This window comes from Apaloderma vittatum, unplaced genomic scaffold (assembly GCF_000703405.1).
Source record: "Apaloderma vittatum isolate BGI_N311 unplaced genomic scaffold, ASM70340v1 scaffold20650, whole genome shotgun sequence".
NCBI classification, from domain to species: domain Eukaryota; kingdom Metazoa; phylum Chordata; class Aves; order Trogoniformes; family Trogonidae; genus Apaloderma; species Apaloderma vittatum.
This window is the reverse complement of record NW_009694274.1, coordinates 36,773-52,622: the sequence shown is the minus strand read 5'-3', so window position 1 is coordinate 52,622 and position 15,850 is coordinate 36,773. Positions and strand designations below refer to the sequence as shown.

The window sequence follows — 15,850 nt, the reverse complement described above, 5'->3', positions numbered from 1 at the left end:
AGCCAAGAGAGCCAGTCAGTTTTGCTGATATGATTTCCTGCAGAAGTTAATCTTAAGTGATGAAGCAATTGATGGAGAGCAAGGAAAGCCAATTATTATTAAGTCTTCTCTCTGTAGCTCGAGTTTTCATAAATCAGATTCAACCTGTCTGACAGCACAGTCTCTGGCTTTAGAAACCATTAATCAGAAGCTGACAGTCACAATCACTGCATTCAGACATGAAGTGTAGAACTGGGAAAAGAACCAGAAACTACTGTAAAATTATGAAAGTCCTTTTATCATTAGCTCTGGAGGTCAGAAAACATGTAAGAGAAATTGCAGGAGGACACATGAAAGTCATGAGAAAACATCATCAGGCCCTTTTCTAAGCTCTCTTACTTTGCAAAGGAAACACAAATACAAGTTAACTCAGGGAAAGATTCAGGAGGAAATTGCAGGATGTGTGATTCAACCAAATAATATCTAGAGTTGAGACTTCATGCACTAGAAATTAGGGAAGTCACAGTGCTCTTTAGCAATGGCTTAACACAGGTTGTAAGAATTGTTTAAAGGAGAGCAAGGCAAGCATTTGCAACTATTTGTATGGGAACTAGCTTGAAATCTAGCTAAAAGAACAGGAACAACTTTTAAAAGCATGTTTTCACTCGTGCAGTGACAGAAATAATGACATTTGAAGACAATATTTACAGATAGGTTTACAGATTTGCAGTTTTCCTGGGAATGAATTTCAAAAAATTAAACAGTAAAGCTGTTAATAACCATAGCAGACAACAAATGAGATGTGGCTTAATAAAGAAATGTGATAATACCATATTTTCTTAGAAGTGAAGAAAAATAATCTAAGATATTCAAGGGCTGTTATTTATCACCCTGCTCTCTATTCAGCTATGCATCTGAACAACACATATTTCCATTTATCAGACAGATGGAAAAAAAACAAGACAAACTTTTGATTGGTAAAAGTTGGAGCATTTATGTAAAGGAGACAGCACCATGACATACAGCACAGCGAACCTGTCTTAAACCTACTTTTCTGTCTCCCAGACTAAGAAATACAACAAACAAGAAACAGCACATTGATTGCATGATCCTTCTGTAGCAGCTGGAACAGTTACCCGTGAGGAGGTTATAGAACAGCTAACAAGTTGGCATAGAAAATGCTGCAGGAGTTAAATTTAGCCTAGAGGAGCGTTACGCAAAGCAAGGGTTGTACTCTCGCTGCCACCACACGGTACTCAAATCTGTACCTAATCCACGAGACTCTCCTGTAGCCAACATCTGCCCTGCTCACTTCCTAGCGAGTGCTGGTGTGTCCTTTTCTGCTGACAAAAATCCCCATATGTCACATGCTTTTATAGCTTCCTTATCTCCCACCAAGGGAGCTGAATAACACCACAACCTCGGCGTCTTATTAGGAGATTGGGTTCCCTGTCTCTGCTCTACTCCCTTGCAGCCCTCCCCCGTCTTCTAACACCCGGCTTTTAACTCATAAAGCAGCTGAACACTTTAGATGACCTTCTACCATGTGACTTCGCTTCACTTTCAATAAAAGGTTGTCCACTGAACGGGTGAATTGGATCATCTCTTCCCATCTAAAAATGCCAACTCATTTCAGCAAGTAATTCAACAGCCCAAATTCCCTTTTTTTCTAAAATAAGCAGTGACTATTCGAAAGAATGCCGGAGCACCAGGCCTATCACATGAAGGAGTCTCCTCTGGTTTTCCACAGAAGAGATTCCACCGAGAACTTCTCCCATGCCAGGCTGGCATTGTGTAGCTTTCCTATTTAAAATGGATCACTTCAGTGAAATGCTAACAGTCAGCTGTGCGCTGCACTTCTTCATCAGTCATTGAGCAAATTATCCACCGAGGGGTGCAGCTGCTTGTCTGCCTGTGAGAAAGCAGGCTCGCTTCTTCAGCCTGTGAAAAGGCTCCATGACATATCCAAGTCTCTTTAAAGGCTATTTTATTTCTCCGTACTCAAACAGAAGCGCAGCATGAAACCACACAGCTCCCCAGCTCATACTGGACCAGTGCTTTCCTTCAATTCCTCTGCTCAAGTATTTACTTCAGCAGCCCATCTCTGTTCAATATTTGATCCTTTCCAGCAGAAAGGGATAACAGCAGGGGGTTGGCTGGTCCCAAGGTCTGTGGCCTTTTACAAAAAGGCATGAGGCCCAGCCAAGGAATAGGTTTAATAAAATTCAAACCCAACATATTTCTTAGTTCTCTTTTTTCATGTTACAATTTTAGAAAATCTCTCCCATCCTTCCTTCTTTCTTTATACCCATTGCTTCTTTCTTCGCTTTCTTCTTCTTTTTCATTGTGGTGTGTTTGAGAGAAGACCTGTGAAGCTCCCACTGATTTTTAGGACTCTGTATTCTGCTTTTATTGGTTTGGAACTGAAGCCCTGATCCTGAAAGGAGAGATTCATGTGCAGAGAGCCTACGCCCTTGTTTGTGCCTTGCCACTGATTTGAGAGTTGAACTCCCTGCCAGATGCACCCCTGGATTTTCAAGTGCCTCATAGCTTAAAAATCTAGACAATGAGTGTCTGCAGATGTGCATCAGCATCTTTGTATCACCTTCTTTTTGGCTATGTTTTTATACTTTGCTCTGGACAGGTAGGTTTTAATGTACTGCTACTGTAGGGCTGTGGGAAGGGGCAAAATAAAACACCTTCAAAATACTGCAAGACTCAGAACGTACTTGCAGGGAGCAAATGTGCAAATGCATTTGAAAACTCAGTTCAGAATTCATCCTAATTAGAAAACAAAACCTGCAATCCTTTAGGCAGAAATTTTCTTCCAATAAAAAGGAAAAAAATCCTTCGCTCCCTGTCTGTATGCTCACTGGTCCTCTAAGTCACTGTAGTGCCTGTCGCGTTAGTGAGAGAAGAAAAGCTGACTCCTTCCACTTCAGCATCCTATTAATGCGCAGCTTGACAGTATGCCGGGCCACGTAATTTAAGCTGTATTTCTTCACCTTAAAGGGTTGGGTTAGATAATTCTTGAGGTCCCTTCCAACCCGGTAGCCTATGATTCTATTAAATGCTATTCTTGAAGAGAAAACGTGCACAGCTGTCCTACTTCCCCAGCCTGTTGCACCTAAATCTCCTTCACAGAACAGTTATTTCTTCCAGCATAAATCTTAGATAAAACACTAAAAAAACCTGTTTCCCTGCCCAGTCAGAACTAGAGTCCTTGGGCTCCATCTCTCCAATTTTACTGCAGGATCTTCTCTTCTCCTCTGACAGTTTTAAGGGGAAAATTCAGCCACTCCTAAACTAAGTCCAATAAACTGCTCGACCTCAGCAGGGAAAGCTGGCTTGTTAACTCTGTAACAGTATCATAAACTCCTGTTTAAAAGCAGGAATACAGAGTATGAAGGCAGCAAATTATGTTGGAGAGAGGTTATCTGCTCTCTCAGTTCCTCATCCACCCACAGACAGCCTTCCCCACTGATACCGAGTCCTTCACACCACTTCCCCTCTCTCCCCTCCACTGCAGGCTGCCCACAAGACCTTATCAGGGACTGCACGCATAGAAGTAGCACTAGGAGAAGTATTTAAGGCAGTGCTCAGCAGTTTCAGAGTCAGCTATACCCCCAAGGTGCTCTCAATCTGAATTTGTGCTATAAATAAGAAAAGTCAATCAATTCCACGGGACCAGATGTTCCTGTGCAGCCTACTAGTAACAGGCATATTGAGCTTGCTGGAAATTGTTGCTCTGCATAACTACTGGGTTTTGTATCCTACGGCTATATATATAGCAATATATTTAAACTTACTCTGGATCCCAAACACATCCCAAAATGCAGTGCACAAACAAGGAAACCAAAGATACAGTATTACAAGTTTCACTTTTCGTCGCAGACTTCCCTTTCCAAATGCACATTGTGGTGACTTAGCTTGAAGTACCTTCAAATGAAGCTTCCAACAACAGTTTTGTAAACACTTGTAAGATTTGACTACAAAATTGTCAGTCCCAGAGCCTTCAGCAGAAAATGACAATTCAAAAGAGTTTCACAGAAGGGCTGTCATTTCAGTGAGCTTTCAACATAAGCCAGTGAGCTAAGTCCAACAGATGGCTGACCAGCCAAAATTTCCAGGGTCATGTAGTCTACTCCAGTATCTGGCATCTCAGAACCAGGTTCCTGCTGCAAAAATGGAAGATGGGCAGACCTTGAACCTCCAGCCCCACCTGAAGCTCAGGACATGTGTTCTGAAAAGGGCTGAATACTTCAAAGTCACTAGCACTTGCAGTGTCCCTGCTACTGCAGTTGCTGCCCTGCCAGTTTCTGCTCCCAAACTCTGAAGGCCACTATTCACTCAAAATTCTCGTACTCCTAAGTATGTCTGGTAACTCCGACTAGAAGCCAGGAGTTAAGAATTAGCAAAGAAGCTATGGAAATGACTGGAAATGGAAATTTTTAAGTTTTCAGACTCAATATTGCTTGGAAATTCTGGGGAAAAAGTGCTCTCGTTATTCTGCAAACCTTTTTTCAGTCTTTCTCCCCCCAAAATCACATTTTTCACACACTCCAAAGCACAATAATCTTGCTGTCCCTTCTCTTCTCAGTGTCAGAACAACAATCATTACGAGAATTCCAGATTTTAAAGAATACTGGATATAACTGTAGTTGCTTTGAGAAAGGCCAGAAATGGATGGAAAAGTTCAGAAACTTAGCTAGGCTTCCCAGATACCTTGTTTTTAACCAAGCAACTAATTAGAACCCACCACACTGTAACCTTGCTAATTTGGAGCTAATAACATGGAAACCCACAGTAAATTACTGCTGCCTGAAGATTAGCCACAAGTAAACACAATAGAAAAATAAAGCCTCTGCATTCCATTCTTTCATTCATTGGAAAAGTGTAATTTAGTTTAAATTCTAAGCATATGTTTATATTTGTGTAGTACACTTCAAAATAAGAAGGAATTTTAATACCCTGAGACTTCATTAAATCTAACCTTTGGTGATTAAGGCATGCTGTGAAGTGAGGAGTGAGTGCTACTTGTGAAATGTATATTGGTGAAATACCAGCTAGTAAAACTCTATTGCATCTTGAAATGTTGTCAGCAATACAAATTTTATTATCTGGGTACTTAACCATCACTTTAGTGTCCACGAGCCTTAATTTAGCTTCCTAGAAAAAGAGAAAACATTGCAGTTGAGGGAACACAAGCTGGGAAACATACCACTGTTTTGAATTCGGACACTTGCCACAGCAGCCAGTCCTCGTTAAGCGTGTACAGCGCTTTGCAAGTTATCGCATCAACAGGTCCTTTGTTTATCCTTTGATTGAGGGTTGTCACTAGCAAATAGAAAGGTTCACCAATTGTCTCCTAGGACACAAAACAAACACAAGGAACATGTTTATTTTCTGTAATCATTAAATGAGCATGAATAACTAGCAAAAAAACCCCAAGTGTAACCAATTAAGTTATTTCCTTATGATTAACTTGTTATCTTGCAATTAGAAAAGAAAACCCCTCTGAGTAGATTTATCTAGTTATTTGTTTAACCTCCATCCTTTGCTTTTCGTTGTGAAAGCTTCATGCAAATCGCAAGGAACAGCTGGAGCGTGTGGCAAGACAGCTCCCAGCCCCTTGCTGCGCACAAGCACCCTACAGGCAAGCTGCTCCTACTCCACCTGGCAGCGGCTTCCTAGTTCCACCGAAGAGCAGGCAGGGGTGAGAGGCGCATGTGTTCACACGCATACTTCAGCTATTTCTTCCTTTCTCAGCCTCGTGAGACAAAAAGCTAACTATTAGTTTGCTTCTGAATCGCCGTCTCCCCTTGTTGTCCCTGAAAAAAACAACCTCAGGAGCAAGGTGGTGGGATGTACATTGGTGTGTCAGCAAGAGAGGGAATGAAACTGGGGCTTCCCTCTCGTGCCTGAACCCCGGCTTCAGGAAAGATATGGACATGCTGGAACGTGTCCAGAGAAGGGCCACAAGGATGATCAGAGGGGCCGGAGCACCTCTCTTATGAAAACAGACTGAGAGAGTTGGGGTTGTTCGGCCTGGAGAAAAGAAGGCTCCAAGGAGACCTTATTATGGTCTTCCAGTGTCTTAAGGGGGCCTACAAGAAAGCTGATGAGGGGCTTTTTAGGATGTCACGTAATGATTAAAGCTAGAGATGGATCGGTTCAGACTGGACGTTAGGAAGAAGTTCTTCCCCATGAGGGTGGTGAGACACTGGCACAGGTTGCCCAGAGAGGTGGTGGAAGCCCCATCTTTTCAGGCCAGGCTGGATGGGGCTCTGAGCAGCCTGATCTAGTGGGGGATGTCCCTGCCCATGGCGGGGGGGTTGGAACTAGATGATCTTTAGGTCCCTTGCAACCCTGACAATTCTATGATTCTACGAGAGCACCTCAAAAAGGAAGGGTGGATCTTTGCTTCCACATGACACTATTTCTACAGCTGGCACAGCCCTGTAAAGATGACCAGTGTTATTGACAACAGATCTCTGACAGTTCCTCATCGCCCTCCTGGGGTTTAAGGAAATGGGTGTGAGCCATTGAGCCTCAAACAATTCTGCTTCTGTATTAATGTGAGGACTGATATGAGTGATACAACAGGGCAAGACCATCACACTGGTAAGAGAGACAGAGCATAACCAAGCACTGAAACCAAAAATGAAATGCTACCAAGCGGGCTAAAATAAACAAGCAGTAAAATGAACGAAAATGCTCAACTGAAGTAATTTAGTTTTCAGTCTGCAATACTGTTTGGAGCTTAAAAAGTCTGGAAAGAAGTTTAGTTTTCCAGAAGACAGTATTCCCTACATTTCCATTACATGGTTGCTTTCCAACTGCTTGCACAGAAAGGTACAGCTGCATTTTAACAAGCTCTTAATCTCTTAGTGTGATCACAATATATCACACGGAAATGAACATTTGTCATGGAAAAAAAAAAGCCAGAATTGTAAAATTACCCAAATCTCAGCCAAATAAATGACATGATCATCACTTACAGACCTGCTCTTTCCTACATCCCATTGGGAACAGACAGCTAAGCCACCTAAACCAGAAGAGCGCACATTAATAACGTTAATAGTTAGATTGAGCGCTTTAAACTGATCCCTCTAACAATTCCTACACAAGAAATCCGTTAAAAAAATTCTTTGTGTATCTTACATAGCGAAAAGATGTGCACATACCCGGAGAAATCCAGAAAGGCAGACAGACATCCAGTTTGTCAGCAATTTTTCTACCACAGATTCGGTTCGTCTGAGCAGGAGCTTCGGCTGTACATTGCTTGATTGCTCCATTAAGTCCTTTGTCAACACTTCCAAAATATGGGTTAGATAAACTAGCTTAGTTTGTAGTGCAATAGTCAAGAAGGATGCAAACAAGCACCTGTTAAAAAACCCACAAAACAACAAAACAAACAAGGAATGCTATAATATTTGGAATTTATCTTCCTAGTCATCTTTAATAAATGAAACACACTTCAGTGCAGTTCATATCCTAAGTTTTCCCTCCTCAGGCACAGAAACTGTCCATTGATCTCTAAAGAAACATAAAAAATGCAAGTCCGTCTGCTCTTGTGATTATTTTTTAAACACAGAATTCGTGGCTCTACATTTAATTCTGCAGAACACCACCTGCTTCACTTATAGAACATTTCTAAACTGTAGAAGTGTTGATCTAACTGCAAGAAGTGTTTACAGTTTTGAAGTGAGTTTTCCTGCTCCTTTGCCTCTTTGTTTACACGTACAAACGTTCCGATTTTTCTTTAATAGCTTGTTTAACAGCAATGTGTTTTCTTCCTCAGTGTGTGCAGATGGAGAAGATGGAAAAATGTTTTGGAGTAGCGCAAGCTTGTTTTGCAAGAAGCAGAAGTTACATTTGTGTGCTACAATTTCTGTTGGGTTTTCCTGCTAATTCTTTGTCTCGAAGATGATAAGCATAATCATACTATACCTGTCTTTCACAGAGAAATTTTTCTGCTTTTCAAGGGTGTGAATGAGAGTAACAAGAAAGTTCTTGTTACAAATTAAAGCATGCAACATGTTGAAGCTTTCATCCTTGCTCGTTTGGTCTCTGCTCTGGAATAGTTAAACAAAAATAAGCAAACTGTAGTTTGGCTATGATGGATTCTTAATGCTCAGAAAAATGGTAAGCAACATATGAGATAAGAACCTGGCCTCATTCAGATCAGTGGGAATTTTGCATTTATTTCATGGGTCTCAGGATTTCACCAAAGATGCATTTGCATTTGTGTACAGCATAAGAGTACACACATGCAGAGCTTACATTTTCTGTCACATACACAAATTAATGTCAATAGTTAAGGTTGCCTGTTGTTTCCCATGACTAGATTCTGTTTATTTTATTCACATAAATCAAAATTAACATGGAGTAACAGCATGTTATATATCAAATTCATTTTTTTTTTCATGGGGGAAAGGAAACATATTGGAAATACAATCTGATGTGTTCTAGGACAACACTGAGATAAGGGACACAAACACTCTTGAAAAAGTATTTATTAATTAAAGCATATCACACTACATCAACTTACCTGTGGCATGTCTTCGCTGAAGATGGATGCAAAGCCTCCTGACTAAAACATAAGACAGGTGACATTTATCATTCTTATGTACACCAGAAGTTTCTAACACATGTACATTAAATGCGCCAAGCATGTTCCTGATGGCACACAACTTGAAATAAAACAAAGGAAATGCTGGCTTCTCTTGTGGCTACAATATAAAAACTACACAATAGCTTCTGCAAAGGTGCTGCCAAGGTTCACTAAAAAGTGAACTCTCAAAGATCTTCTCAATACTGAAAGGTATCGACTTCAGTTTTACTGCATGTGTTACTCTGTGCCGCCGAGCGCGCCAGCCCTGCCGGGTGCTAACGCTCCGCAGGAAAAGCTGTTTCTCGCCCTCATATGCCAACGTGTGGGTGTGCAAGGGGTGCTGCAGCCTTCCTGGACGGCAATGACAGCCTTTGGTGTACAAGGATTCTGTAACAGAGTGACACTTGAGTTCATCTGCCTCCACTCATTTCATGGCACTTTATGAATGTTCACTAATGAACTCTCCAGGAGGTCCATGCTGTCAGTCTCCAGAGAGGCACAGGTGCCACCACACAGACAGTCCTAGCAAAAGCTCTCAAAACAAAGGGAAGCTCCCAGTTCTCAAATACCTCGTCAGTGCCTCTTGGCTGACCCTTAGAGCCTGTAGGGTCGCAACACAGCTGTGTGTTCCCAAAGCAGCAACAAATTCACACTAGCAACATTTATCACCATCTGCTTTATCTGTGGTGCTGGCAGCCCCTCCTTTCCTTATAGCATCACAGAATGGTTTGGGTTGGAAGGGACCTTAAAGATCACCTAGTTCCAAACCCTTGGACACTTCCCACTAGACCAGGTTGCTCGAAGCCCCATCCAGCCTGGCCTTCAACACTTCCAGGGGGAAGGCATCCACAACTTCTCTGGGCAACCTGTTCCAGTGTCTCACCACCGCTATCAAACAGAATTTCTTGCCTATGTCCAGTCTAAATCTGTCCTCTTTCACTTTAAAACCACTGTTCCTCATCCTGCCACTGCAGGCCTGGGGAGAAAGTCTCTCTTGGTCTTCCTTATAAGCCTCCTTTATACTGAAAGGTCTCTCTGGAATCTTCTCTTCCCTAGGCTGAAAAACCCCAACTCTTTCAGGCTTTCTTCATGGAAGAGGTGTCCCAATCCTTTGATCATTTTTGTGGCTCTCCTCTGGACCCAGTCTAATAGGTTCGCATCTGTCTTGTGCTGGGGACCCAGAGCTGGATGCAGCACTGCAAGTGGGGTCTCACGAAGCAGAGGGGGAGAATCACCTCCCTTGACCTACTGGCTGCACCTGATGCAGCCCAGAGTGTGATTGGCTTTCTGAGTTGCAAGCACACATTGCCAGCTCACATTTAATTTTTTATCTACATATCTGATTTTTCATACTTGCATTTCCTCACGCCTCCTGTTCTCTTCTCCCCTACCATACTGTTCTTCCTCTTCCTCCACTGGCTATTCCCTTTTTCCAGAACTTCTTCAGCACCCCTAACACCACCTACCAATAAAACACACACACAGAGTCAACCAACGCACAGACACACACACAGAGTCAACCAATCAGATCCATATTAAAGGTTAAAAATGCTTGTGAACAGGGAACAAGCATGGTAGTGTTAAACCAAACAGCGTGGGATATTGAGGGAAAACAGAAATAATAATCCAACTTTAACAAGCAAAAATCCAGCTGAACATAAGGAATATTTTAAGAATAGATGTAATATCCATTTAATATGCACAAAACAAAAGCTATCACGCCAGACTAAAGATAGAAAATTGAAGCATCAGGAAGCGAGAAGCTCTAGATGAAGATGAGGTCCATCACTCTTAATTTTAGGTATCTGACTACTTCTTTAAGCAACTGCTCCCATCCTGAGACAGCTGTCTCAGGCAAGTGGGATGAATCACTTTCTTGAGCTGCCTGTCTTTGCGCTGACTACAGAAGACACTCAGAGAACAGCTTTGATGTCCACGTTTAAACAGATGAGACAAAACGCATCAAACACACCGGAAGGCAGAAAGAGTACGCTAAGAGTACGCTCAAACACATGAGGTTGACGAGGGAAGTGGCAGTTTGTCACTTCAACCCTTTCCAGTCACAAGTGGTGGTGTCCTTCAGGGCTCAGTTTTTCTTGTTTAATATCTTAATAGATGATTCGGATAAGGGAATTGAGTGTACCCTTTCTAAATTCACAAATGGCACCAAACTGAGCGGGAGTGTTGATCTGCTTGAGGGTAGGGAGGCAGAGGGACCTAGACAGGTTGGATCAATGAGCCAAGGCCACTTGTATGAGGTTCAACAAGGCCAAGTGCTGGGTCCTGCGCTTTGGTCACAACAACTGCAGGCAGCGCTACAGGCTTGGGGAGGAGTAGCTGGAGAGCTGTCCTGATGGAAAAGGACGTGAGGGTGTTGGTTAACTGGAGGCAGTAGCGTGCCCAGGTGGCCAAGAACAGCATCCTGGTCTGTATCAAAAATAGTGTGGCCAGCAGGAGTAGGGAAATGATCCTGCCCCTGTGCTTGGCACTGATGAGGCCACAGTTTGAGCACTGTGTTCAGTATTGGGTGCTGCGATACAGGAAAGGCGCTGGAGTGGGTCCAGAGAAGGGTAACGAAGCTGGTGAGCGTTCTAGAGAACAAGTCTTCTGAGAAGTGGCTAAGGGAGCTGGGATGGTTTATTCTGGAGAAGAGGAGGCTGAGGGGAGACCTCATTGCTCTCTACAGGTATGTGAAAGCAGGTTGTAGTGAGGTGGGTCTCTTCTCCCAAGTTACTAGCACAGGACAAGAGGAAATGGCCTCAAGTTGCACCACGGGATGTTTAGATTAGATATTAGGAAAAATTTCTTTACTGAAAGAGTGGATAGGCATTGAAACAGGCTGCCCAGGAAGTGGGGGAGCCACCATTCCTGGATATGTTCAATAAAGGCGTGGACATGGCACTTCAGGATATAGTTCAGTGGTCATGGTAGTGTGGGACTGATGGTCGGATTAGATGATCTTAGAGGTCTTTTCCACCTTAATGATTCTGTCAACCCTGCTGACACTCCGTTGCAATCTACTAGCCCATTGTCTTTTCTGTTGATCTGTAATATTTGTTTAGTAGAGCACTGGTCTCCTACCACTTTCATGTTTGGACACTCCCGCAATGTAAACATGAAGTACTTAGCAGGAAAAATTGATACACGATACATTAAATAACTTGCCTGACACCGCGTGTCTGTAGAGAGCTAATAGTGGCAAGTTTACCTCCATGGTATCAGTATTTCAGACTGACACAAAATCTAACTGGAATCATTTCCAGGATGCACAGTGGCATAAGACTCGCCAAGACAATACAGGAGCCTTTCCCTTTCTGATCTCATATCATACAACAGAGTGGCAGACTTCATGTCTTTTTCCCCCCCTTTTTATTTGCATAAAGCAAAGCATCTTCACCCAGACAGCTTCTACAGATTGTTACTGTTTTGACAGCGGACTATCACTAGAAAAAGATAAATTCCTAAAAATAAACTCACTATATTAATGCTAATGTGCCAGGCAACAAAACAAACTGAAATGACAGAGATTCAGAAAGTGAGGTTTCCTTGGTCCACTTTCTTCAAACGTCCTAGTGATGCCAGCCAAATTAGACTGGGGGCATCACAGCAATACCAGAAGAGATATTCCCAGTTTTCTTTGGTGTGAGAACTGAAGTCAGAGTGTACAAAAACTATGCATTCATGTTAAATATTATTGTGCCTTAGTATCTGGTATTTGGTGTTATTTTTAAAAAAAAAAAAAGAGGCCCTGATTCTGCACCATCACACGTGTTTAACTTTACCACAGTGAGTTTTTAGTGGGATCACACACAGTGATGAAGCGAAGCAGCTGCTGCTAAGACTCCAGGACTGGGCTGCAGCACTGATGAGTAACACAGGAAGACTCTGGTCACTCACATGCATACCAGCTACACGCTATAACACCACAGCACTAACCAAGGGTTTCTACTCATTGGTATCATTTACACAGCAAAATACCACCAGCTGAGATCACGGCTTCTGCCAGTTAGTAAATGCCAATAAGCACCAGTTAACATCATGATATAATTTTGAAAGCTGTGCCAAATGCACTTATCAGCATCATCAAAAAACCAGCAAGTAAAATATTCAAGAGCAGGCCTCTGACACAGTGACACAAACTGCTCCAAATAGTGAAAATATTCACCTCTAAACTGGACAGCTCTTAAGTACTTCTGCAGTTTTTAAGCACTTGACCTGCACTGCTTTGAATCAAGGTCTTACCATTTCTGTCAGCAGCTTGGAGTAGAAAGTCAGCACGACCTTAGAGGCATTTCTTCATCCCACAAGTCTAATTAGGAAGTGTCATGATGTTAGCTAGCATGTTAGCTAGCCTGACTGTTACTTTAATTAGCTATAGCATAGCAAGTGAAAGCATGAGAACAAAAAAAAGCAATGGATAAATTATAGCTTTGTTAGGATGGCCTGAAAAGCAAGCAGCTTAGTGAGGCTGGGCAAAAGAGAAATGGATTCACACACAACCCTTGAAAATCCAACCGCGGTGCTTTATCTACCAATTTAGGCTTGGTTCAATAGAGATATATAGCCTTAAGTGTTCTTGGTAACTCCTGACCTTAAAAAAGTTTCTTGAGAAAACCATGTGCAATTACTGTGTAGTACTTACTTTAGTTATTTGATCCTGACCTTCCTAGCTTTTTCATTATTAGGCTGGGCTGACAACTGAAAGAGTTGTAAATACTTACCTCTGGAAAGAAAGTTCTAAGAGCAAAGTGTTTGTAGTCAAGGAATGGAACGGTTCCGAAACTATCTACCACATCTAATTCATCCATCTGTAGCTCAGCAAATCCTGAAAAAGCACACCCCCCCACCCCTGAGAGTTAGTTCAGTTGACACAAAATCATCTTCACAATTATAACTTGGCCCCAATAGATGTTCTTTAAAAAACAGTTTTCTGGCAAGAGGGGCTGTTTTTCTAGCTGGAAACTCTTATGAGTGGGAAAGTACCAATCCATTTTTTTTTTCACTTCTGTTGAAGGAAATATTACATGCAATCCTATTAGCTCAGTGCTATCTGCTACTGCAGTGAACACCAATATTAAAGGGGAACTCTGATACAGCACAAAAACATTCTAACAGCCATAAAATAAAAATGTTTATATAATGCGAGCTTCTTGACAGTTTCACTTCAGAAATTATACTGTACTTAAGCCCTATAAAGCTCTTTAGACCTACCCTCGCGTATTTCTTTCCGAATCTCATATTCCAGCAATTCAAGTTGCTGACTCTGTTTACGTGTTAACTCTTTGGATTTGTATCTAGTAACTATGAATGCCACTAAAAAGGAAAAAAAAAAGAAAAATATTCTGAGTACAGAAATTGCAGAACATATCTTAATACCATTTTAAGAAACTAGAAGATTAATATACACTTGCACTCTCCAAGATGATTCCCAATTCTACTGCTCTCAGTGTGCCAGTACCCACGAGCCCGTCATCTGGATCTAAACTCGCATGTTTAATAAAAAATATTCCTTGTAACCAGAATTGTCAGTCCTACTTTATTTGAAAGTATAGCACATCCCGGTATGTACAACCTGCACAGGGAGACACAGACTCTAACAACTACTTCAACTACTAGCAACCTAAAGTAGCACCAATTAACCAGGAAAAACAGTTCTTTTGAACAGGAGACCCATCTCCAAATTGTTAAATTCTCTAAAGCTTATTTAGAGAGTAAAGGCACGAGATATGGTTTCTGTACTTGTTAAAAAGAAATGCAAACAAAAGAACAAGCCTCCAAACTTTTTACAATAAATGCAAACTTAGCAAATATACAACCAGGGCTAAACAATTAGAAAACAGGAGCGAAAAGGGAGGGGATAACCATTCACACCCCTCAATTTAGTAATGACCTACAAATCCATGAATCCAAGTTGTGATTCTGTGATGCCAGTCCTCTGGTTTGCCTCACTAAATGATGGTGAGAAATCCCAGCAGAACAGCCAAAATGACTGTCTCGTATCGTGCTGCAGTCTGACAAGATGGACTTCACCCAGACCAGAGTTAACTTCACCCAACTCTTCCTGGGAACAGGGGAAAACCACCAGACAGTCCCAAACATGTGTGTGTTTACGTGTCATGATCATACCCTTCACCAAATAAAAAACTGAAAACACATGGTTGTACTTACCTATAATGACACCCACTACAATAGGCAACAAAATAAGAACATATAAATATATGTGTGATGATGTTGGTTTGACTTCATGCTCAAAGTTTCCTAATTTGACCTGAAGAAAAATAATGTCCGTGTTAGCAGAGGACAGGTATCATACTAATGCTTAAAATGACATCTTATGCATTTAAAAAAAATATTTGAGGCACATGAAGGTCCCTGGCTCTCCAGATTATTGGGAAAACAGCAGCAATTTTGGAAAACATATGTGAACCAACACAAACTTAACTTTTACTGTATTTGATGTTTAAGCAGGATACCAGAATGATAGTGACAAGAGAAAATTTTGGAGTTTCTCATGAAGCACCAAACTTTGCCATTGCTCTCAGTGCAAACAAGAGCCCTCAGGTGAAGGGCAGGATCTAGCCTGCAGCTGGACAAGTAGCTCATGAACCTCAAAACTGTTGCTAAACACTCTGGCATTCTGAAGCGAGGAAGGCACGTGCTGGTAGTTAAAAACAGTCCTTCATACTTAGCATGTTACTCTGCTGAGTAGAAAAGCAAGGTATGACTAAAACTGATAATAAGGGAAGTAACATTTTTGATAGATGCCTGGCCCACAGCCCTCTTCCCTATTTCTTTGCAGAAGTTTCAAGCTCTTTATATAGGATGTAGGGTGCTCCTGAGGATCTGCTTAAGAACAAACACAATATAGAATACACGTACAACATCCTCCAACAGCCACTGGGTTTGTCAAAGGGAGGACAGGCCTTAATTCGTAGGAATACATGAAAGTGCTGGTCTGCCAGATGCTGAACGAAGGCATTCACCACTGATAATTATGGCAGGAGAAACCTCACAAAGGAGGATCTCAAAGAGCACAATGAAAACACATAAATAAAGGGTAGCTAAGCCTATAAACAGACTAGAAGTAAAAATATGCTTTGACAAATCAAAAAAGAATACCACCAAGTGCTAGGGATAGAAATGAGCCTGAGATAATTGAAAAGGAGAGTTGGGTTGAATTATTTTGGGTTACACCAGGGAAGGCACAGATCTGGTTATTTCAGTCCCTGGCTTGTCACAGGAGGTGAGCAGCCA

The 15,850-nt window shown here is 41.8% G+C and overlaps 1 protein-coding gene across 1 annotated transcript in view; it reads right to left on the bottom strand.

Moving 5' to 3' along the window:
* PLXNC1 (plexin C1) overlaps nucleotides 1–15,850 on the bottom strand; it is a 68,042-nt gene that overhangs the window by 15,814 nt on the left and 36,378 nt on the right. Inside the window, exons 13-19 of the mRNA XM_009867235.1 lie at nucleotides 14,765–14,864; nucleotides 13,808–13,909; nucleotides 13,318–13,421; nucleotides 8,534–8,575; nucleotides 7,933–8,057; nucleotides 7,167–7,365; nucleotides 5,197–5,347 (exon numbers count right to left, since the gene is read on the bottom strand). Coding sequence (XP_009865537.1) covers nucleotides 5,197–5,347; nucleotides 7,167–7,365; nucleotides 7,933–8,057; nucleotides 8,534–8,575; nucleotides 13,318–13,421; nucleotides 13,808–13,909; nucleotides 14,765–14,864 — 823 coding nt within the window. The remainder of the gene's footprint in view (nucleotides 1–5,196; nucleotides 5,348–7,166; nucleotides 7,366–7,932; nucleotides 8,058–8,533; nucleotides 8,576–13,317; nucleotides 13,422–13,807; nucleotides 13,910–14,764; nucleotides 14,865–15,850) is intronic.